We start from the raw sequence: 24,910 nt of genomic DNA, 5'->3' as shown, positions 1-24,910 counted from the left end.
TTTGTGAATGAACTCCTTTGGGGAAAATTGTATGTCTCCAGCTCTATTTTACCACACTCTGCCACGTATTTCATGTTATAGCAGTCTCAGATGATGATTCAGCACAAATTGTTCATTTTAAGAATACTTTCCCTGCAGATCTGACAAAACGCAAAGAAGGCACCAATGTGAGATTTCTAAAGATAGCTACAGCACTCAACCCAAGCTTTAAGAATCTGAAGTGCCTTCCAAAATCTGAGAGGGATGAGGTGTGGAGCATGCTTTCAGAAGTCTTAAAAGAACAACACTCTGATGCAGAAACTACAGAACCCGAACCACCAAAAAAGAAAATCAAGTCACTTGCACATCAAGTCACATCAATCACTCTGCAAGTGGCATCTGACTCAGATGATGAAAATGAACATGCATCAGTCCGCATTGCTTTGGATTGTTATCAGGCAGAACCCCGTCATCAGCATGGATGCATGTCCCCTGCAATGGTGGTTGAAGCATGAAGGGACATATGAATCTTTAGCACATCTGGCATGTAAATATCTTGTGACTCTGGCTACAACAGTGCCATGTGAATGCCTGTTCTTATTTTCAGGTGACATTGTAAACAAGAAATGGGCAGCATTAATCACAATTAATTTTTTAATTGCTTGAGAGCCCTACCATGTACTATTCCACTGGTTAGGGTAGTCTTGGATAGGAACAGAGCCAGCACCTCAGGACATCTATGTGATGGTAATAGCATGTAAATACAGAGCACAAACAGGATCTCTACCTTCTTCACAGCAACCACATTTTGGCCTGCTATCCCCATCCCATCTGAGAATCTCAAAGCTTATTGCCAACATCAGGGGATGAAGCTGCCCACATCCCCTTGCCAGCTAGTCAAGCATCAGCATCTCCATTACAGCTGTGCAAAGAAAGGTCATTCTGTGCTACAGAAGATTTCCTAATAGAAACAAAAGGGGGATTTAATCCATTGTTCTCAATGGGAGCTGCTATGTGCTTAGCTGTTTTGAAATTGGGGCAGAAATGGATCACCGAGAGGTTAATTTCCTCCTTTATACCTAGGTAGCAATTGGTGTGTGTTAATAAGGTTGTGATACCACAAACAAACAGCTGGGCTCATTCTTCACTCAACAAACTCCAAAGGCAACAAAAAGCAATTTGACTCTTTGCAGTTTATTCACAATAATACATCTGGAGAGCACTGATTGTTACCCACAAGCCAAAAGCAAGCTAAGGCTGTATGAATCATAGAATATCACGGTTGGAAGGGACCACAGGAGGTCATCTAGTCCAACCCCCTGCTCAAAGCAAGAACAATCCCCAATTTTTGCTCCAGATCTCTAAATGTACCCCTCAAGGATTGAACTCACAACCCTGGGTTTAGCAGGCCAATGCTCAGACCCCTGAGCTATCCCTCCCCCACTTGTATGCAAGGTACATTAAGAATGATTCAATCTGTCCATATGAACTCAGTCTGATCCCAACAGTGTCTGGGAGAGAAGCTTTAGACAGGAAAGGGAATGCCTTCATCTGGTTCTGGTGAGGCCTGGTTTGGCTAGGCTAATGGGGCAAAGCCCACTCTGTTGTTAGCCATATCAAAGACAGAATAATATTCCCTAAGGAAGATGTTACCCAGGATCCAGACTGGCTGCTCATTCTGAGAAGATACATAAGTGGTCTCAACCGCAACTCTGCAGTAGCCATTGTTCTGTAAGGGGGAAAAAGAGATAGACACGTCTGTAGGGATGTATAAGCTGCACTCTGACACGCCAGTGGCATTTTTAAGAGCTTTGCAATGGTTCTGATGGGAGCAGGAGCAGGCCCCCATAAGCTCGCATTGTGGGAACACAAACACCCCATCGGTTTTTGAGTGCTGTTAGAAATGACAGGCAAACAGAGCTGCAATGTGGTGGGATGGAGCGGGAAAGGTCTCTGTCTTTGCACAGAAGCTCTGACTCCCTGTCTGACACCTGTGCATGGTTCATTGTCTCTGTAAGATAGAAGTTGGTTTTGCCTTTAAAGTGATACATACATTGAGGACGTAGACGGAGGGAGGCAGCGGGAACTGGGATCCATTAATGACGAAGGTGGTGGTCGGCACGTTCTGGACGTTGCTGCCGCTAGCCATGTACTGTGAAAGAAAAGAACAAGAGGGGGTTGAGACAGTTACAACCTAGAGCAGAGGCTGCTCCCAACAGAGGAGAATGGCCACTATACAGCATCTACCATTCCACCCAACTGAGGGCAGAAATTAGAGCTGGGAGAATTGTTTTGCTGAAAAATGGACCAAAACTATTCATGAACTTGATCTGATCGTTTCAGCTGGGGAAAGTTTTCTCAGGGCCAGGAAACCATGTGCCAGAGCTCACACATGTGTTCCCTCTTTATAACCTTTGGTGAGGGCCCTTTCCTGGGAGGTGGGAAATCTACATTAAGATCCCCACCCTGTAGCAGGGACTTGAACTCAGATCTCCCCTGTGCCAAGTGAGTGCTCTAACCACTAGTCTATTGCAAGGTGTGTTTCTCTCAGTCTCTCCTGTTGAAGCTGTTCCATTTCAACATGAGAATCCAGGCAGAGAATGATTTAAATCCACACTTCTTACCCATCAGATGAGCGTCAATAGAGGATTCGCACTCATTCACTCTCTCTCTCTCTTTGGCACTATAAATATTTAAGCATTTATACGAAGTGGAACAGCTTCAACAGAAGCAATTGAGAGCAACCCAGCCCTGTCAGCCTGTGACTTGACTCACCCCTATACTAAACTAGCCTTGAGTGAAACTCAGGGATTTCACCACTAAAATTGAGAAAAAATTATTCCAGTGCTTAAAGCATCCCCACCTCAGGAATGCCCCTAACCAGAGTTATAACACCAAGGGCTGTAAAATAGAGACACCCAGGTGTTGGGAAGTTTTAGGGGGGATACAGAGAGACCCCAACAAATGGTAAAATAGATCAGATAAGCTCTGACCAGAGAATTTATGCTGACCATCTGCACAAACAAAGAAAGTCATAAATAAGTTACAATTCGGGTATGAAAGATAAAGCACAAAAAAGATTTGAGCAGGGAGGAGGAAACATAGGCGCCAGTGCACAATAGGTTAAATTTTTCTGCCTAGGGGGATCGTATAATGTAATAGGATTAGTGAAGTTAAAGGCGGTCACTAGTTTTACCTATATAATGCAAATAAAAAGCCATGCTCTTTGGGAACCATCTCCAGAGCTAGAACTCGGACCCCTCTGCATGACCATGACGTGCAGAGGCATCAACCGGCACCCCCAGGCAAGGGAACCCTGAAGGGGTGAAGTTTGTCTGTATATTGGGAGTGGTAAGCATAAGAGATTGGTTTGGCGTATGTGTTCTCTGTACGTTGCTAATAAATAGATGTTCAGAGCACAGCTGTGTAAGGCTTTTCACTGGGAAAAGATCCTGCAGACCCATATGGCCCTGAGCACCGTGGGTAAGGGCAGGTACTTAAATTGACCAGGTTTTCCTTGAGCCCTGTGAGTAAGGGTAGGTGCTTTACAACTTAAGCCCTTGGTAGGGAAAAGGTGGACTACCTAAATGAACCGGATCACGTCTTGAGCCCTCAGTAGCGTATAGCGTATAGCGCCCTAGATTTATATATATATATAAACTATATATATAAATATATTTATATATATATACGCTATATATATAGCGTATAGCGCCCTAGATTTTTGCAGGTAACAGCCCAGAATAGCCTGACCCTGGCGGTTAGAGCACTCCCCTGGGAGAGAGGAAGATCTGAATTCAAGTCCCTACTCCAGAGCAGTGATTCAGACCTGGGGCTCTCCCATTCCCTAACCATGGGGCTATAGCTTATCAAGGGAAACACTCACACCAGGTATGATGGCCTGACATTAACTCTTCCAATCTGCTGAAAAAATTAACCTTTTTTGGAACAGAACCAAATATTTCCCCCGAATTTTTGGTTGGCTGGAGAAACTGCAAAACCAGTTAGTCACACAGCTCTAGTAGAAACCCCTCTGCAGCACTCTGCCATTACATGGGCAGCAATTCACCAGCCTCACACACGCTCTTCTGTCTGATGGGTGACCACCTGCAAGGTTACGCCCAACCGGCCTGCTTCAAATCTCATGCTGACTTTACACTGGGCCAGCTCTTCAGAGTGTGTAAGTCAACGTCGCTCCAGAGCTATGCCCATTTACACCAACTAATGATCTGGCCCACTGACTTGGGCAGAATTGCTTCTGATTTACACTGGGAAAAGGGGGATCAGAAGCTCTCCCCCCAAACTCAGGGGAGACTTTCTGTTTCCCCAGATGGAGTTAGTGCTGTCACCACCTCTGGTTTAAACCGCTGAGCTCCTCTAGGAATCCTTGTCTGATCACCCAAAAACCCATCAGTCTCATCTTATGTCTTGGATTCCTCGTGTCAGGCACTGCAAGATCCCTCACAGATGTCCTCGGCAGTGTGGCCAGGAACCTCTAGCTCCTCCCTCTCCGTTGGATTCCTGAGCACCCACAGCCTCCAGGAAGCCCCCCATGTACTGCTCTTGGATGGTGAGCAGAAACGTCCCGGTGTCCACAATGCCCGGGCAGCCTTGGCTGCACCAGCCAGTCGCCTGCTGTCCGATAGCAAACCTAAGGAGGGAAGCCCAAGAGACTTCACTGTGCACGTCTGTCAGCCACGAGAATGCCTCTGATGCAGGCTGAGCCAAGAGCACAAGGCTTCAGATATTCCGTAACGTGCAGTTCAGAGACCCATATTCTACAGAGCCAAGCTCTGCCACTGGCCCCGATTCAGCAAAGGACGGCAGCACACGCTTAACTTTCAGTGCGGGCTTAACTCCCTCTCTCTTCAGCAAAGCACTTAAGCACTTAAGCATCAGGACTTCAGGACATGTTTAAAGATAATGCTTAAGACCTTTGCTGAATTGGGGCCTATAATAGGCGGTTTTAGCAGTACTTGAACCAAAACCCTGGATCCAAAGTCTTTTGAGAGAGTGTCTGAAATCTAGACCCAACCTTTATCCTGGGCCAAGATCAGATCTTGTGTAAGTAATAATCTCTCTAGGCTAGCTAGAGAAGGACACAGAATTCCTTCTTTTTTCAGCCTCTGGCACAGAAAAGTTGAGTTCACAAAAGGCAGCTGACTTCATTAATTACAGCTGGAAAGGCTGCCCATGGACAACCAAGAAGAAAGGCTCACACCCATGTTAATAAAGGGGGAGATTGCAAACAAAACTTACTCCTCAATACCAATCTTCCAGTAAACTTCTTGGGTAACAGGAACCCAGGTAATCTGGCCAGAGAACAGCTGGGTATCAATGCCTCCCAAGATGACTTCCCCTCCGTAATCATACGTTGGTTGCCTGGAAACACAAATAGTTAAAATATCAGACAAATAGTTAAAATATCAGATTCTGACCTCTGGAGCATGGGGCATAAAATACATGTGGATGGGGGGCCGGGTGATGGATCGACAGTAAGAAACCAGACTAAGGGGTAAATATATGGTGAGAGAGAGAGATGGAAATATAGACCTAAAATATATAGGAGAGGTGAGAGAGAGATCTTACCGTGAGAAATAGAAACTGAAGGTGGGTTCAGTAAGCTGGCCCTGCTGCAGCATCTCCTGCATAAGTGTGTTGTACCCCGGTATGGTTACAGGAGGATAAGCCATTCCCAAAATCCCATCAAAATATGTGTAATAGAAGGGGCTGCTAGGCTCATCCTGACTCAGACCAAATTCCTGGTGTTCAATGGTGATGTTCTGGATCTACCAGGGAAGAAAATCATTGGCCGTGGCGAGAATTTTATCCTAAATGTTGACAATGAAAACAAGTAACCATTTCATTCTCAAGGGTGGCTGACGCTCAAGACAGTCTGATAAAGCACATCATTAGGGTTAGATCTGATGCTTCTCTAAGCAGCTGCATATGCTCCATATGGGGTGGGAGTCAGTTGAGGACAGTGTCTCAATCAGAGAAGAAAATTCAAGGCACAGCAAAATCGGGAAAAAAAACATAGCCATAGAATTTGTGCCTAGTAATGGTCAGTATAGCTAGCATTATTCCTAACTGACCTATGCACTGGTTAACTCGAGGCTTGTCTACACAAGAAAGGTGCACGAGTTTAACTTAAATCACTTTTTAAACCAGTTCAGCTAAACTGGTGCAAACTCCTGTATAGAAGTTTTTCTCTCGGTTTAAGAGTGGCTTTATGTCACTTTGCTTAACGAAGCTAACCCACTCTTATGTTCCCGATCAACTTTAATGACACCAAAATAAGCCACTCAAAACAACACAAGGGCATCCACACGGGGGTTTGCGCGGATTTAACTTAATCGGTTTAAATTCACACCTTAAGTCAAAATTGGTGCAAGTTTCTCATGTACACAAGCCCTTATTATGTCCTGTATTAACAGGGTCTAATTAACAACATAAAAATCAAATGTACAGGACCAAATTCACTGCTGCTGTCATAACTCTGAGGCCAGTGGAATTTACCTCATAAAGTGTCCTCAGATAAATGTTTCCAAGCCCACTGCAGTTAAACTAGAAAGATGTATCACCTATTCCTGCTGCTATGTGGGGTACACGCTTCAGTAAGTTGCATTCAAGACAAGACATTACTAACCACAGCCCCATTAATCCCAGTGACGTCCGATGATGCCAGAGACACAGCTCTAATGACAACGCGTGATGGGAGTGGCGCAAATTTCACTTACTGTCACTGTGTTATAACCTAAAACCACAGTCAGGTCTCCAAACCCATAGTCCAGGGTGTAGGTCACTCCAATGTCGGGAAAGGTGGGTGACTGGCTGGGGTTGAACCTTGCATGATTGGCTAGATTAAAAACAAGATTGCAACATCATGGTCATTCTCTTTGGTGGCTGCAATGTGATTTGAGCCAGTCCCACTGTGGACTGAGTGCCCTGACGAGGCAGCATTTCCCAACAGCTGACTTCCCGTGGAGTGAAATGACCAGACAGCAAATGTGAAAAATCGGGACAAGGGGTGGGGGGGCAATAGAAGCCTGTATAAGAAAAAGACCCAAAAATCGGGACTGTCCCTATAAAATCAAGACATCTGGTCACCCTAGAAAGAACAGGGCCAAGAGTCAGCCTGGGAGTTTTGATATGACTTTTTTTAATGCCCATCTTTTTTATTTACCTACCTTGTACCCGAAACCATAACCTTTAAGAATTATGGGCCAGATCCTCAACTGGTGTAAATAAGTGTCGCTCTACTGAAGCCAGTTTATACCAGCTAAAGCTCTGGGTAATAGTTTTGCCATTCATAACATTTGTTGCCTCCCAGCATGACTGCTTAAACTTTAGTATACACACTACAGTATTCTACAGTGCAGTATCTCAGCTGTAGAGTTTTGGACTACTATTTTACAATATTGTAGTACCTTTTTATAAGGAAAGAGTGATCCATACCATATTCAGGGCTTAGAAAAGAGCTCTAGGAGACTAGCCGATACCTTAGTATGACATTCACAAATACTGTCTGAGAGGATCATTTTTGGTTTGCAAGATGCTATATCTTCTTGCCTAGTTGGAATTGGACTCCGCTTCTCAGGAGCCATGCACACAGGACATGCATCTACTGAATATTAAACAGCTGAGCAGTACTCACTGCAGGTTTGGCTCTGGCAGTATGTAGAGGGCACCCACAGGTTGGAGGAGCCAGTGTCGAAGAGAACCAGGAAGTTCTGGGGCGGAGTTCCAATGCTGATCTCTCCAAAGTAGAAGGACTGCAAAAGAGAGAAGATGTGTGGGCAGGTGGATTCCTTTGTGTTCTTAATCATTTTCCAACAGTTTGACTTCTCTAGCATCTTCCATTTGAAGATGCCAAAGGTCTTTACAGCCTTTAAGGAATTAAGCTCCACAGGGGTGTTCCATTATTTTGCATACGGGGGAATCGAGGTATGAAGAAGAGAAGTGACTTGCCCAATTCACCCAGCAAGTCAGTCGCAGAGCCAGGAACAGAACTGTGACTTCTTGACTCCCAGTCCTGCACTATAACCATAAGCCCAGTCTCTGGAGAAGACACACGATGTATCCCAGGGAATACACAGCAAACATTTGGGAATGATAAATTGGGGGGTGGGAGGGGACAGGGCAACCTAGACTCTGCTTTTTCTCCAAACAGAAATATAATTCGAAGCAGAACTTGTGTGTTCATTGTATTCCGTGAGATTTTTTTCATCCAAACCACTTCAAAATAGTTACAGATTTCCAAGGATTGAAAAGAGGGATCCATTGACTTGTGACCACAGAAGTACATAGACTGACTAGGTAATAAGGTAGGAAAGAAGGCTAGCAAGACTACATAAAGAAAGAAGACAGACGGAGAGAAAGCCTTAATACTCACATCCAGATAGTTGGCTATTGGTACATAGGCGACATTGTAATTATTGAAGTGGTACTTCCTGGCAGGATCAACTTTGTGATGCTTCAGAAAATCCTCCAGAACTCCTTTCTCCTTCATCACCTCTCGCATAGACTTTCCTTTCTTCAGAGTGACTCTGCACAGAAAAAGAGCAGCTCAGGAAATGGTTCATCCTCCCAAGTATCTCTCATGTTGTTCCCCTCTGTATCCTGCCATAATGCTGTTCCTTCCTCATACAGCTCAGTGTGTTACCACCCAAAGTGGGAACGCCTGAGCAGAGGCAGAAATAGATTTACAAATATCATACAATTAGTAGTACTTTGTAAGGAACATAAGGACATGACTTAACAGAATACAGAAATGCTGATCTATTTACTATGTGGGTACTTCTACGCACTCCTCACTACAATATCTGTTCTGGAATACTCTACTCACTTCACCAGCCCTTCTGAGAGCCAGGATGAGCCACTTCCTGGTGCTGGATTTCTCCATCAACTAGCTCCTGATCCTAACACGTTGGTCACTGCCACAAAACTAGGCTGACACATCTGATCAACAGCCCCTATTTTTATATCCTGGGCACTGCCCCCTGCTCCATTATCTGCTGGCACCCAAATTTCCATATCACAGAGCTCACCCAGCGTCTACACTTGGTGTATTTTATTTCTCCATGAAGTATGAAGACATTTGTTTCTTTTGTCGGGTGCTGAGATTGTAAAGCAATTAGCACTGTTGGCTGCAAGATCAAACCATTAAGATCTGCTCAGAAGCAAACCTCTGCTCACAGCAAAAGAAAGGTGTTGTCAAAATGTCACCACACTGGTGCGTTATCTGTTTTCTTCAAAACTTCCTTGCCAAAAATGAAGAAATCCGCCGCTGGCTGCAATGAATGGAAATTTGATACAGTTATCTCTTTTTGACCCTAGTGGTTAGCCAAAATTCAAGGCCTAGCTGATTGTTTTGCTTAGGAGAAGAAAGTCACGTTGGAGTCAGGTAGTTCTTTGATGCAATCTGGTTCACTTACAAAGACTATACGAAGTCCTGTTTCCCTGAAAACAACAGGAATCAAACATCAGGAGACAGTTTCTTTGCTCACAGTTCCAAGCCCCTTTCTAGCTAGCACTTAGCCCCAAAATCTCCCTCTTTCTAGGCTCTGTCTCAGAGCCATGCTCCCAGGCCTTTTCTGAATTTGTTTCTGTGGTGTTTCTCTTCTTCCCTCACACGCATAGACACACCGCTCCAGTCCAATCGATCCCCTGGTCCTGAATTTATCAGATCACAGTTAGAGCTGTGTGAATAACTGATTTGTTTTTTAAATCATTGGAAGTACCAAAAAAAAAAATATTTTGGGCCAAAGTGCCTTGTTCAACCCAAAACAAAGCCTTTGGTTTTGCTTTTGAGCTTTTTAATAAATAAAAAACAAACGAACAAACTAGGAGTACATTTCTAAACAAAATTTGTTGTGAATTGCTCAGAAAGTTTCATTTATAAAATGTCATAACTAAACACTCGTTTGTTTGTTTTTTCAACTGAAACAATTTGGTGAGTTTGAAACAAATTTTCAAAACGTTTTGGCTGAAACAAATCTGCATTTTTCCTGGAAAATTTTCAGCCGAAAAATTCTGCCCTGCTGTGATCGCAACAGAACTCCCTTTGGGCCTCAGAGCTGGCTCCTACTCCAGTCTTGCCTGTGGTTTTGCTTTGGGTGGAGGCTTCTATTATTTCAAGTATTTATGCCTTAAAGGAGTTCCATCCTGAATTACATTTATCCTGAATGAATGGCCGCTGTTATGCCTACCAGCTTCAAAGAGGTTTAACCCAACCCATAGCAATCCTCATGGTGGAGCTGAGTAGTTATATGAGCTAGATTCTGCTCTCACTTGTGTAAATCTAGGCCATCTCGATGCTACCACATGTCGGCAAAACTTACGTTGCTCAGGGGTGTGAAAAAAGCACACAATCCTGGTGACATACGTTTCACCGGCATGAATAGTAGTCCCACCAACATAGCTACCGCCGCTCATTGGAGGTGATTTAATTATGTTGATGGGGAAGCTCTCTCGCGCTGGCATAGAGCAGCTACACAAGAAATCTTGGTACAGCTCTGCTGCTGTAAAGTCTTTCATATAGACATAGCCCTACAATAGAATTGGTCGGTTCATTTTTTTCTTCCTGTAAAAAATTTCCATGTACATGGAAACATTTTATTTCCATCAACATTTCTTCGACTTTCTTAAAAAAACACCCAAACTTTTAAATATTTCAATTTAAAGGTGTTTCGGGGTTAAAATAAAAAAATTTCAAAGAAATCCAAATTTTTGAGGGAGACGTTTTCCATTTTTGTCAAACCACCATTTGTTATTAGTAAAAAACAAGAGATAAAAAATTTTCAACCAGCTCTGGTCTGGCGTAACAGATGTTGTCTTCACGGGAAGCCCTGGTCTTCGCTAGGAGAGAAGGTGAGTTCTTAGCTCATCCTAGCTAGCACGTGGTGACTAACTGAGGTAAAATCCCAGTGAAAATAGTTTTAACCCTTGGCTCCCCCATAGCCTTCACCTCGAGACTTGCTCACTGTGACCGGAGTCTCAGGGGAGCCACCTAAGATCACTCAATTGGGGTGAACTGCAACGAATGGGGCAGGCAATCCCCAAAGCTGGTGGATATTCCAATACTTAGATTTACCAAAACAGCTTCTATAATACCCCACTGGTTACCCAGAAGCCAGCAACACAGTTCCCTTGAAGTAACCCAGCGTTCAGCCTCCACCCAGACACCCAAGTCAAATATGATGAGGATTACTGAAAATCTTATTCATCATATAAAAAAGTTCTACCAATCAAAGGATCGGACACATGACCTCCCAGATTAATGAATATTCCAGACCTTACCCAAATACACGCTTACAGCCAATCCTTATTAACTAAACTAAAATTTATTTAAAAAGAAAAGAGCAAGAGTATTGGTTAAAAGATCAGTATACAAACAGACAGGAGTACAGTTCTGAGCTCAGATTCATAGAGCTTTGTAGCTGAAAAGAGTGTAAGCAGTGTCAGGATGAGCTCCACCCTGACATCTGGTGGTGAGGTGTGGCAAGTTGTGGAAAAGAACTTCAGGGGCCGATCTCATTTGCATAGGCACACCCACCACGCCTAGAATGAGACCATAGCTGCCCAAATGGTCACTTTGGCTGCTGTGGGATCCCCAGTGTCTCTGTTATTGGGGCAGGAAGAATAAATTGCTATTACCCTGATTATGGGAACTGTGCTTGGAACTGTACGTGGCCTTTTGTTATGATGGAGGGATTCACCATCAACTAAGTAGCACTCGCTAGGCAAGGGTCATGGGTTCCAAAACTGTGTGAATGGAGAGAGGCTGGGGACAAGTATTAATACTTGGTAGCATGGGCCCCTTGGTGAGGGCCTTACATGCTGATTGCACTTCCTCCTCTCTCCACTGTGGAATATCAGAGCTAATTTTGATTTCATTAGAAGTCTAGTTATAGGCTGCTGAGCTCACTTTGGGCTGACAGTGCACCAGCACTGGGGCTCCCCTACTATAAGCTGAATTCACCTAAGAGCTGAAATCACTGAGTGTTGTGTTAAGTAGTGGGGGAGCCTGAAGATATATTGTGGAGCAATTTGCGGGACGGCTGGTGAAGCAGTTCGACGCGGAGCAGTGTGTGGATGGCAGGAGCTGCTTGTGGGCTGTGGAGCTGAGTGAAGGAGTTCGTGGGGCGGCTGGCGGAGCGGAGCGCAGCTGAGCGAAGGAGTTCATGGGGCGGCTGGCGGAGCGGAGCGCAGCTGAGCGAAGGAGTTCGTGGGGCGGCTGGCGGAGCGGAGCGCCGCTATGGAGCTATGGGGCGGTCAGCTTCAGATCACGTAAGGTGCCTCTTACCCCTGTCCCATTTCCACCCAGATTGGGAGGTAAAGCTCCGCCGATAAACTTTCGAACTCTGGGGCTGCCCTGACCAGGGACAGAGACTTTTGGGGCATTGGACTTTTGGGACTTTGGGTGATTTGGGGTTGCTGGACTCAAGAACCAAAGGGAAAAGGGCATGCCCCAATTTGCCTGGGGTGGGGTTGTTTTTGCTCATGGGTTGTGTTATGAATCCTGTTGGTGGTGTTTCCCCAACATAATGCCACATTGTTTCTCTCTGTTATTAAAAGACTTTTGCTACACTCAGACTAGGTGCTTGCGAGAGGGGAAGTATTGCCTCTTGGAGGCGCCCAGCGGGGGTGGTATATATTGGTCCCAGGTCACTGGGTGGGGGCTCGAGCCGGTTTGCATTGTGTTATTGGAATGGAACCCCTAGATATTGAACCCGGCCCTTGTTGCTGCCAACTCTGACGGGCAGAAGGGTTACAAGAGTGCTTTCTGAAATAGTCCATAGGTTATAGTCCAATGTCCATATTCAGGGTGAAGGACTGGAGATCTCAGCCTTGTGGCTTAAGCTTCCCCTGCATGAAACATCAAGCAGATCTGAGATAAAATGAATTAGGACACAAGGCATCTTTATACAGTTTCAGGCCTTCTTGTGGCAGCTCCGAGTCCTTTGGTGAGCAACAGACAATTATGGGGACTTTTGAAGTAGATCCATTTCCTAAGCATCACCAGTAATTAGCTATATGGATTAACAGAAGGCAATTGCCCGTTTTCCATCATTCTCAGGTGATTTGCTATACATTTCAAAGAGACAAACACGGTGATGTTACTATGTTTACAATTCATCTAAATATTAATATATCCTTTTGATCTCTGAATCAATAGCTATAGTGACAGACAGGAACTGTCTGTTTACATGCTAGCATCAAACAAAATATGAGTCCACACATACAATTAGTAATTTGTAAGAATATAGGTTTTCATTTCAAAGTTCTAGCCTATCTACCATGGAATGGCCTTAATTACCATTTACATACTGTTCTAACATCTCTCTAATGGTTGACTTTGGGTCAATTATCCTGCAGGATGCTTATCCCTTTCTGGGCATACTTCACACTTTGTATAAGATTTGTTGCAATTAAATAACAGTGGTAGCAACAATGATTTGCATGATCATATTTTAATTAGATAACATCACACTCCCACACATGAAAACCACACATTGCCTTGTCTCCACTAGGACTGTACCTCATGTTAGTTACCATGTGTTAGCTAACCTGAGGTAAGAACATATCATCTTTTCAAGTGAGCAAATCACAACAACTGGTGATGAAGATGGGTCCCTCATCCTGGGGTTCCCTCAACACAGGGACTGGTAGTGACCTGCTCATGGAGATAAAAAATTAATTTAAAAATGTTTGGATGTCTGGGGGACATTTATTTGTTTGATTGTTCAGTAGAGGGCTGAGCCAACCATAGTGCGAGACCGGAACAGTGCACCAGAGCCAACGATATCCAGGAGAAAAAAAGGTTGGTGGTTTTACTGAGCGTAATGGCAACTAAAACCCGTAACTTGCTGCCCAGCCTTACTCCTGTTAAGCCAACCGATGAAAGATTTGCTGAGATCATGGAAATTCTGTTAAGTCACTGCTCCTCAATGCTTCCAAAAGCAAATATAAAAGACAAAGACAAAAATGGTGCTTAATAATGGGAGCTCATCCACTAACCTTTTGTGATACGGCCAAAAGGTAGAGGAAGAGCTGCAGCAGCTACAGGATGCTGAAATTGTATCCAAGGTTAACTGCAGTGAATGGAGCCCCCTTATAGCATCAGTAGGAAAAGAATGGGGCTGTCCGTATTTATGGTGATTTCAAGGTAACACACATGAAAGTAAAACTTCACCAGGGGGCAATGCCTACATTTTTTCAAGCTCATCCACTACCATTTGCAATACAGCCGGGGACAGAGACACACTTACCGGGCTCTGGAAATCTATCCAAGGTTAACTGGAGTGAATGCAGTGAATGGCCATTTCCAGGATCCCATAAAGCCAGTATTGCACGTGGATCAGTGTACTTTACATGGGAGAGAGATGATTTTTGCCTCATCGGTTGGGAAGAGCATTTCTCCATGATCAACCTCGCCCACCCCTATCTCCAAATTCACACACATAAAGGCTTACTCCAATATAACAGGCTAGTGTTTGGAATAGTTTGTGCACCTGCCATTTGGCAGTGAGCCGTGGGCTGGGTACGATAGGGCATTCCTGGCACTCGGTTTTACTAAGACGATATACTAGTCCTGGCGATAGTTATGAAGAGCATTTTGAGACTCTCCAAAAGGTATTTGTGAGGTTGGCTGTGCAGGGGCTTAGAGCAAACAAGGGGAAATGTGAACTTTTCAAAGAGTTACTTACATCTTGTGGCCACACCACTGACCAAGAAGGATTACATAAATCACAAGAGAAAGCTGAAACTGTCCTTAGCACGACCCAGCCACAAAACATGCCCTGTGGTTACATTCCTTCTGGGGCCTGGTCATTTAGTACCATAGGTTCTTACTAAAGCTGGTGGGAAATTATTTGTCTGAACCATTTCCCAAGCAAAACGCCCTGTTTTGCAAAATCATGGGAAATTTTCAGGTTTTGCCAAAAAAAAAAAAAAAAAGTCAACTCCCTGTCAAGAAAATCAAAGTGACAGCTCCCCGGCAGGCAGGCAGGCTGGGACACTCTTGTCAATTTTATTTCATCCTGCCTGCAGCTGGAGGGGGCATGGAGGCTGAGCACCCAGGCTTTCTGCCCCTCCAGCCCCAGAGCTGGGTGGGGAGGCAAAGCTGCAGTCAGGATCCTTGTCTTCTATTGCTGAAGCCACTGGAATCCTGCCAGAGCAGCACCATACCCATGGAGCTTGTCTTTGTCTATCTGCATGCAGTTAGTAAACCTGGTTCTTTGGAACCCAGTCGGGGCTGTGTGGTTTCCACATATTCTTAACATTGTGAAGAGAGCAAAGACACAACCGTCATGTTCCAATGTGACTTAATTTTCCAGCAAGGAGCAGCCTGGTGTTAAATTATTCTAGGTTATGTGGGTGTAGCGGAGATAAAAATCCTCTCTTCAGAGTTCAAAGTGCTTTCACAAATGTCAAAAGAGGAAGCGGCAGGTTTGCCAACCCTCCAGGATCATCCCAGAGTCTCCAGGAATTAAAGATGAATCTTTAAGTAAAGATTATGTTCAGGAAGATGTCCAGCCAAAACTGGCAACCCTAGGAGGCTGTGAGGGTAAATTAAGTAAGGAGGAAAGTGTTCCTATCCCCAAATGGCAGAGAGTGAAAGTGACTTGCCCTCTGTCACATCAAATGTCAGCAATAGAGCCGGGACTGAAATTCTGGGGCACTGTTACCCCAAGACAGGTTACAAGCGATTCCCACTGATTGCAGCTGAGAGCACTGTACCTGAGAGCAAAATCTGGCCCCTAGATTTGCCAATGCTTGGAGTAGCTCATCAGGAGCAGCTAGATGTTTCTGCCCAGGAGTTCAATGTCCCATTGACATCAACTCAGATTCTGTAGCAGGAGATTAGGGGCCAATAAGCCCCCAATTCCAGGGTTTTGAAATGTGCCTGGTTCCCTTAAGTTCCACCTTCCTGGTTCCGTTGGCTCTTTGGTGAAATCAGGCCAGATTTGTGAAATGTTGTAGTTTTGCTGAATCAGCAAATTGTTGAATCAGAAGTTTTTCTGACCAGCTGTAGTCTTCAGTTAACAGATGGGTAAACTGAGGCCCACAGCGGGGCCTGAGTTCAGATAGGAATTCATTGGCAGGGTCAGGAATGGAACCAGCACTCTTGCTTCTCAGGCCTTTTCCATAACCACCAAACATTCTTATCGACCTTATCTTAACTAAAGGAGGGGCAATCATTTTCTAAGTGACCAGCGTTCTGCTTAAACCTCACCCTCCCTGGGCCTCTGTTTCCACATGTCAGAGTGCTTTGAGATCTACAGATTCAAAGGGCTGCATATTATCAAGCCACTAGTCCCAACAAAGGAAATGAAGGTGTAGTGAGCCAGGTGGCATTTAAACTTGGAGACGCAGCATGACTGAGGCCACTCTATCCTACACCACCCTCTTAAGAGTGAGTGGTATTTAAATGGAATTCCTGTGGTTGGTTTCGCTTTAAATTCACCCCTGCTCAGAGCAGCTGTGTGTTCCTGCCCATGACATACCGTTTCGATGCCATGCTTCCCTCAGCCATGAGTTTATTTTGCACCAAGAGATCAAACCAAAACACATTTGCTTCATGGTTTTAATGCCTTTTATTTATTTGCAGTCACCTTCGAAGGAGAGCCCAGAATCTCATAGTCCAGATTTCACCAGAGAAAGGCTTCAGAAATTTGCAAAAGATCAGTACAGAGAGACATTCAAAATCTTTGGAAAGAGGCATGTGGGGGCCACAGTGTCAGCCCAGCAGTTTGGAGGAGAGGCAGGAGACGGTTTGAAGCAGCATGAATGACAGTCGGTGGCGGTTACGCTGCTGGGGCAAAGCCCATCTGATTGTTGCCTACATCGTAAACAGAGTAATATGACCGGAGGAAGACGTCACCCAGGATCCAGCGGGGCTGCCCATTCTGGGATGGCAGGTAAGTGGGTGAGATGCCCACGGCACACTCCCCGCTATTGCTCTGTTGAGAAGATAGAAAGCTGAGTTAAAGCCCTTTGGTTTTGGAAGCTCTGGTCATAACCCATCACATAGATAACACAAGTATGGGTGTGCCCAGCAGACCCATATCAAATATACAGCTCTCCGGGAGCCCACCCAGAGGAGACTCCACAAGTAAAGGAAGGTGAGGATAGCGCATGGCTATGAAAATCCATACCGGGAGCACGTAGGCAGAGGGGCTCAGCGGGAAGCTAGTTCCACTGATGGTGAAGGAGATGGTAGGCATGCTGTCAATGCTGCTGCAGCTAACCACGTACTGTGGAGAGAGAAAGCAAGAGCAGGTTTATGTACTGTGCACAGCCACTGCAGACAAAATGCTACGTCCCGCATGCCTCTTGAACCCACACTTCTCCACACAGAGCCGCCTTCCATCAACCCGGGAAAGCTCTTTATAACAATCGCATGGAAAAGGAAGGAAGTCACATGTTTTACTACACTCAAAAGGCCTCAACACCCTGAACAAGCAGAAATTATTAGGTCCAATAGGCACAAAAAGGCACAAAAAGGTTAAATGAGTTGCCCAAGACCCAACTGAGAGTGAGTGGCAGATCCAAGAATAGAATCTAAGAGTCCAGACAACTAATCACCTGCTTTAACCACTAGCCCATACTTTCTCTGAGCTGTTTCACCTAACAGAAACCTGCTTAGAGGCAAGGTTCTTCCCCTCTTCCACTTTTAAGCCTCCCATCCTCTCCGTACCTCACCGTAGCCGTTCTCCTGAGCACCAATGTCCTCCATCAGCTGCGAAAAGATCTCTTGTGGAGCAGTGAGGAGGGAAGTTCCAGTGTCCACAATCCCCTGGCAGCCACCGCTACACCAGCCAGTGGACTGTCCGTTAACAGAGAAACTAAGGGAACAGAACACAGGACACTTCAGCAGGAAAATTCAGCAGCAATGTACCCATCTCTGTTGTGTGATGAACCAAGAACATGGGGTCCTGCCATTAGAGATGTTCGAGCCACTGTTTTGTGTTCTCGTGGGATCTCTGGAACTTGTGAAGTTTGGGTTATCTAAGGTCCCACAGAGACTCGGGGGCAGAGTCGGGAATAGAACCTAGGAGCCGAGTCAGGAGTAGAAGCCAGGAGTCCAGGTCTTGACTTCCAGAGTCCTCTGTCTGATCATGGAGGACAGGTTCATCAAAGGCTATTAGCCAAGACCGTCAGGGATGCAATCTCATGCTCTGGGTGACCTTAGCTGCTGATTGCCATAAACTGGGAGTGGACGACAGGGTATGGATCACTCAGTGATTACCTGGCATTGGCCACAGCTGGAAGACAGGCTACATAGACCATTCCTCTGATCCAGTATGGCCATTCTTATGTTTCTTATTATGACCAAAGCCCACTGAAATTAATGGAAGGAACTCCCACGGATTATGATGGGATCAGGATGAGGCCCTACATTCCTACAGAAAATACCAATGACAACAATCTTACCCTTCAATTGCAATTTGCCAATAAGCATCCTGGGTGACGGCCGTCCAGACAATCTGACCAGAGTACAAACTGGAGTCAACTCCTCCAAAGAGAAGTTCACCACCATCCTGCATGCCCTCTTGCCTAAACAAACGCACAGGTGAGAAAGTGCCTGGTTATTTATAGCCATCGACAGAGTCCAAAGACAGCCTGTGACTGGAACATCCAGGATCCTAGCTGGAGTTATAGCACAAAAAGCTTCTCAGAGATAGACCAAGAACCCTGGTGGCAATTGCGCGGGGAGGGGGGAGAAATCAAGCTTATGCAGAGCTTTTGATCATCGTGCACCAGACACATTGGTGCTGTGACACCTGAACATTCATCCAGTGAGTTGCAAACCTGGGCAGTCCCCCGACACCGTGACGGCAGGTGGGTGCCATTCAGTTTGCAATGGGGTGTTGCAGAAAAGCCTCATCTACTGTTTGGAGGAAATGAATCATCTTATAACAAGGGTGGAGTTGTCAATCTAGTGCCTGGCGTTCAAAGGTGCCATGGAAGTAGCTGAGAGTACTCGGCATCTGGGAGAAAGCTGGCGCTGAGTGTCTAGCGCAAATCATAGGACGGGAAGGGACCTCGAGAGGTCATCGAGTCCAGTCCCCTGCACTCACGGCAGGACTTAGTATTATCTAGACCGTCCCTGACTGGTGTTTGTCCAACCTACTCTTAAAAATCTCCAATGATGGAGATTCCACAACCTCCTGAGGCAATTTATTCCAGTGCTTAACGACTCTGACAGTTAGGAAGTTTTTCCTAATGTCCAACCTAAACCGCCTTTGCTGCAATTTAAGCCCTTTGCTTCTTGTCCTATCCTCAGAGGTTAAGAAAAACCATTTTTCTTCCTCCTCCTTGTAACAACCTTTTACATACTTGAAAACTGTTATCATGTCCCCTCTCAGTCTTCTCTTCTCCAGACTAAACAAACCCAATTTTTTCAATCTTCCCTCACAGGTCACGTTTTCTAGACCTTTAATCATTTTTGTTGCTCTTCTCTGGACTCTCTCCAATTTGTCCACATCCTTCCTGAAATGTGGTGCCCAGAACTGGACACAGTACTCCAGATGAGGCCTAATCAGAGCGGAAATGGTACGGTGAGGCCTAGAGACCGTAGCCCATGAGGAACATACTGTGTCTGATTGGGTAGAACCTTCACCCCAGGGAGGGGAATGACCTCAGCAATCTTCCCCATACTGAGCGGTTTGCCCGGCTCTGAGTGGGAGAAGAAGGGGCTGCAGAGAAGGAGTACGCACTTCCAGGGGAAGGGATGAAGTCTGCTCCTAACCATTATTCTGCCGTTGGCCCTCCTCAGGGTATGGGAGACCAGAGGAGCCGACACAAAGAGAAAAGGATCATGGGAAACATAAAGACAGCACAAGAGCTTAAAGAGACAGGGGAATGGCCTCCTCCTACTTACCCGCTCAGGTAGAAGCTGAAGAGCGGGGCACTGATGAGGTTCTTCTGCATCAGACCTTGCATCACGGTGGTGGCACCGCCAGCAGAAATGGCAGGGAAACCCAGCCCGAGGATCCCATCGAACTGAGCATAGACAAAGCTGGTGCCAGGCTCGGTCTCACTCAGGCCAAATTCCTGATTTGGGATGGAAACGTCCTCGATCTGCGGCACAAGAGATAGGAATAGCCATTACAACCAGACAGAGCAAGCAGGCCACTGAACCTAGCAAACCCAGGAAGGAGAACTTTGGGTGCACTTATCTAACCCGCCAAGAAATCTCAGAGCACTTTCCGTGGGTACCATCACCTCCATTTTACAGATTGGGAAACAGGCACAAACAGGTGAAGCTATTTACCCAGCCCATCAGAGGCAGAGTTGACAGTAAAAACCAGGTCTCCTGACTCCTACCACTACACCACTCTGCCTCTTACAATATTACTACACCATTGTGTTGTTACTTCAGTACTAGCAAGACCCACTGAGGCTCAGACATTCCTCCAAAGCTCTGCAACTAGCGGATGTCCAACTAAAGAAAGGCTTTCCAGCTACAGGTGCCTCTCCGTACACAGCCCGGGAGTCCGAAGGTTCACTGGGTTGAAAAAGGAATGCTGAGCACCTTGGGTTTTGTTTGAAATACTTAGACTCCCAAACATCCTGTTCCTTTTCTCCAGCCACCTCATTTCTGAAAGCCCACTTCAAAAGCTCACGCTGGATCCTTATCATCTGGAGATTAAAAGTGGAATAGGCGTCTCCGTTTTGGCCCTCGGAAAGGCACTATTTGAACAGAAAACTCCCCAATGAGCCGTCTATTCACTAGCTAGAGTGGGTGATCTCAGCCCCCTGGTGAAATCAGAGACTTTCCACCGCTGCCTGCTGAAGGAGTTCGGATGCCAGCGCCTGCCAGCCAGTGCTAAGCTCTAATAACTACATGTCGTCTCCTCGGCTGAGGCTATTACTTACCGTCACGGTGTCATAGCCAAAGACTCCAGTTAGGCTACCGCTGCCATATTGCAGAGAGAAGGTCTGTCCATTGGAAGAGTAAGTGGAGGAGGCGCTGGGGTTGAACAGAGTGTGGGTGGCTAGCGGTAAACACAGATCAGCGTCAGCTGTCAGCTCGTGCGAATGACAGATTCAGACTCAGAGTTGAACTTCCCCACTCCCACCCTGAATTGAGCCCGCCATTAATCCCCTCTAGAAAGGTCCAAGAATGGCAAAACTTGACCTTTCTGTCGCACCTTCCCCGGCAGTTCTCAAACACTTTGCACCCATTCCTAATAAATGAAGCCTCACCGCTTCCCTTCGAGATAGGTCTAATCACCCACACATTACAGGTGGGGGATGAAGGCACAAAACAGGGTCGTGCCTGCCACTTGACCATTCTTCTCTGACTTGCCTCTTTCTTCACATGCAGCCTTCTGAACCTGTCACTTCTGCCTACGCTGATTAAAATAGCGTTCTGGGACCCCAGACACCTCCACACGCCATTCTGCAGGGCCGTTATGGAACTGAAAGCGTTGGAGTAACAATTTCTCCCCTTTGTAATACACAGATTGATTTTATTTTTATAGACGTATAAACCGGGCTAGAAATAACACTGCTGCAGAAGATCCAAGACAGACACCTGCGAAGGGCTGGACACGTGTCTAGAGCAGATGCAGAAAGGGTACCAGACAGGGCGAAAGATGCAAGCAGGCAGAAAGAAAGACCAAGGATGCGCTGGATGGACATGGTGAAGACTGACAGACAACAAAAAGGTTTAAAGAGGAACAAAGCCAAGAAGCTGGGACAAGATAGGAAGAGGTGGACAGACTTCGTTCGGCTTCAAGGGTCACAGCTGCACTGACGGATGGGAACCAAAGAAGAAAAGAAGAAGAATCTGTGTTTCTGTGTGTGTATTATATAATCAAACACAATCTATTTTAAATTGTGTGTGCGTGTATATCTGTGCCTAAATCAATTATTATTTGAATTCCCGTAAGAGCCTAGGAGCCCCAGTCATGGACTAGCCCCTCACTGTGCTAGGCACTGTACAAACAGAACAAAAAGAGGGTCCCCACCCCACAGAGCTTCCAATCTATGTAAATGATGTGCACTTTCACAGCCTGGGCTATCTTTCTGTTTGCAGCGGGACTTCAGAACACTCCTATCATATTGGGATTTGAAGGATGTCTACATTATTCCTGACAACCAATCTGGATTAGGGCTCGGTCAGTGCCCAGGATGGGATACTGTGATCGAGACCCTCCCTCCATGGTAGAGACATTTCCCTCGGCCCCTTGTGCATGGGGATTACTCACTGCAGGCCTGGCTCTGGCAGTACACAGAGGGCACCCACAGGTTGGATGAGCCGGTGTCGAAGAGAACCAGGAAGTTCTGCGGTGGGGTTCCAATGCTGATCTCCCCATAGTAGGACATCTAGAGAAAAGGGGGCATTCTTTTCATCACAGGTTCTGCTTCTCATGACCCACGTCACTTGCCAACCAATAGTGCTATTGAGCATGCTGGAGACCGTCACTGCCGTCTGCACCACATACGTAATCTCAAATCAGTGGGGCTGCCAGGTGGGTTGATGGTGACAAGAGACAGTGGAATCTCATGCAGTTAGAGGTTTTGCAAACGACGGGTTTCCAAAAAAGGGCAAGCTTTCCCCCCTTCCATTTTAACCCTTCCCTCTCCCCCCAGAGAGATTCAATTTCTTAAATATATATTCTAGCTAAGGGCAGCCAGTGCTCTTTATTAGGGCCGGGAGAACAGTTGGGTCTTTTACTCCTCATGGAATAAAAACTATATGGAGGAACCACCGGGCACAGCTGAGTCCCAAATAACTGTGTTTACTCACTACAGCAGAACCTCAGAGTTACAAACAGCAGAGTTATGACCTGATTGGTCAGCCGCACACCTCATTTGGAACTGGAAGAACACAGTCAGGCAGCAGAGACCAAACATAAAGCAACTACTGTACTGTACAGGACTGTGTTAAATGTAAACTACTAAAAACATTAAGGGAAAGTTTAAAAAAAAGATTTGACAAGGTAAAGAAACTGCTCTGGTGCCTGTTTCAAAATGGCTAAAAGCGGCATTTTTCTTCTGCATCGTAAAGTTTCCAAGCGGAGTTAAGTCAATGTTCAGTAGTAAACGTCTGAAAGAACAACCAGAATGTTTTGTTCAGCATTACGAACAACCTCCAGCTATATAGCTCTTAGCTATATACATGTGGCTGCTCTAGAACACAGTGACCACCACGAGAGGGCCCACAAACTATTTAAGGGGATACTACCCGATTCCTGTACACTACAAGAACCAGTCCTACAGAAGATGGGCTGGTGCAAGTTGGATATCGTATTTTCCATTTGAATTTTCTCTCCTCCCATCCCTGCTCCTCAGTTGACAGCCTCCATCATTTCCTTGTCTCTGCTCCATTTTTGTCATTTTTTCTTCCAATCAGGCTCATACTCACATCCAGGTAGTTATCCAGGACCTCATGGTCAATAGCGAAGTTGTTGAAGTACTTGCTGGCTGGGTCATACTTGTGGTTCTTCAGGTAGTCCTTGAGTACGCCCTTCTCCTTCATCACCTGCCGCATGGATTTGAATTTCCTCAGGGGGATTCTGCACAGAATGAAAAGACAGTGACCAAGTCTCCCCTCTTTGTTTTCCCTCTTCCTATTCCCTCTCTCCTTTTTGGTCTCACTCTTCCTGCTTCTCTTCCATAGCTTCAATAGGTTTGGGATGGGGTAGTTTAGCGGTATGTTTTCCAGCCACTCAAAGAACCCAATGCGCTAGGACTAATTAGTTGGGTTCCACAGGGACTGACTTCATTGTAATTGCAGCAGGGATAAATTTGACCCAATCTCTTCCATAGTCTTGGCTCTCTTAAGACCTCCTTGAAATACGGAAGTAGCACACTGGCAAGCTAAGAATGGGAGATGGACACTGGGGTAATCATGTCAATGTTAAGGCCAACCCTGGACTATTGTTTCCTTGGTCTCTGGGAAAATGCAAAGCCATGGAAGAAAAAGCCGAATGTTCTTAAGAATAGTACTTCACACTTGTACAAGCTCTACTGATTCACTGATCTGCAAGTCTCATAAGGTCAGTAGCATTGTCCCCATTTTACAGATAGGTAAACTAATGCACAGAGAAATTAAGTGATTTGTCCAAGGTCATAGAGCCTGTCAGTGGCAGAGCCCAGGACAGAACCCAGGAGTCCCACTCTCCTTCTCAAACCACTCCCCACAACATTCCTATTCTTTCCTTCACCCCAGCATAATCAGCCATCACTGTCATGTGGCCATGCTCTTATTCCATGCTCACCTCACCAGCCCCTCCGAGAGGTGGAGACACACCAAGGCGAGGATCAGCCACTTCATGATTCTCTTCTTTTGCAAGCAGTTTCTAAACAGACCACCACTTCAGTCCTGGACACCAGGCTGAGGTTGGAGTCCCAGGCTCCCTGCCTATATATACCCAAAGGGTGCACTGTTGTCTCCACCTCCTTCTGCCACTATCTCATTCACATATCAGAAGCTTATCAACTGTCAATAACACTTGATGCTGAGGCTTGCAATAACAGGGCTAAGGACCCTTTATCTCAAGAACAGCTGCTTAATCAGAAGGCTAATTGCCATTTTATTTTTAAATTACTCCTTGAAGGGAAATGTTGGAATGATCAGAGGAATCGAAGTTCTTAAACTCCCAAAACACCCAACAACCCACCAGCTTGTTCCCCTTTATCTTCCACTTGCTTGCAGTCTGATAGCTCCATCGCATGTTTTCTCCAAAGAAGGAAAAGTTTGATCACACACAGCAGCTGACTTATAATGGAAAGAACAACAAGATTATAATCGTTTTGGGGGACCTGCGGCGTGTGTGCAACTGTAGGCTTAATTTGCATTTGCAATTTTACACGAATGTGTGACAGTCAATCAAATCTTTGCACGTAAGCACAGTAAAAATTGGAGTATGGAGGCCAGCTAAGTACTTAAAAGAGATGACGCAAGGTT

The 24,910-nt window shown here is 45.7% G+C and overlaps 2 protein-coding genes across 2 annotated transcripts; both read right to left on the bottom strand.

Annotated features, from left to right (window-relative positions):
• Positions 1 to 1,555: 1,555 nt before the first annotated feature.
• LOC311511181 (pepsin B-like) lies at positions 1,556 to 16,504 on the bottom strand (the record flags this gene model as incomplete). The annotated part of the gene is made up of 8 exons (XM_084611577.1): positions 1,556 to 1,708; positions 2,033 to 2,131; positions 4,513 to 4,630; positions 5,569 to 5,768; positions 6,720 to 6,838; positions 7,637 to 7,754; positions 8,375 to 8,528; positions 16,491 to 16,504. 8 exons carry the CDS (start codon positions 16,502 to 16,504, stop codon positions 1,556 to 1,558), a joined length of 975 nt encoding a protein of 324 aa, XP_084467703.1.
• Positions 16,505 to 16,653: 149 nt separating this feature from the next.
• LOC311510869 (gastricsin-like) lies at positions 16,654 to 24,277 on the bottom strand (the record flags this gene model as incomplete). Its single annotated transcript, XM_084610922.1, has 9 exons — positions 16,654 to 16,946; positions 17,142 to 17,240; positions 17,684 to 17,831; positions 18,421 to 18,543; positions 19,871 to 20,070; positions 20,869 to 20,987; positions 22,206 to 22,323; positions 23,366 to 23,516; positions 24,222 to 24,277. The coding sequence occupies 9 exons, from the start codon at positions 24,275 to 24,277 to the stop codon at positions 16,791 to 16,793; spliced, it is 1,170 nt and encodes a 389-aa protein (XP_084467048.1). The 3' UTR covers positions 16,654 to 16,790.
• Between the last annotated feature and the right edge of the window lie 633 nt (positions 24,278 to 24,910).

Source organism: Lepidochelys olivacea (genome assembly GCF_965140295.1).
Source record: "Lepidochelys olivacea isolate rLepOli2 genome assembly, chromosome: 21".
Taxonomy (NCBI): domain Eukaryota; kingdom Metazoa; phylum Chordata; order Testudines; family Cheloniidae; genus Lepidochelys; species Lepidochelys olivacea.
The sequence above is the reverse complement of the archived record's forward strand: the minus strand, read 5'-3'. Positions and strand labels throughout refer to the sequence as shown.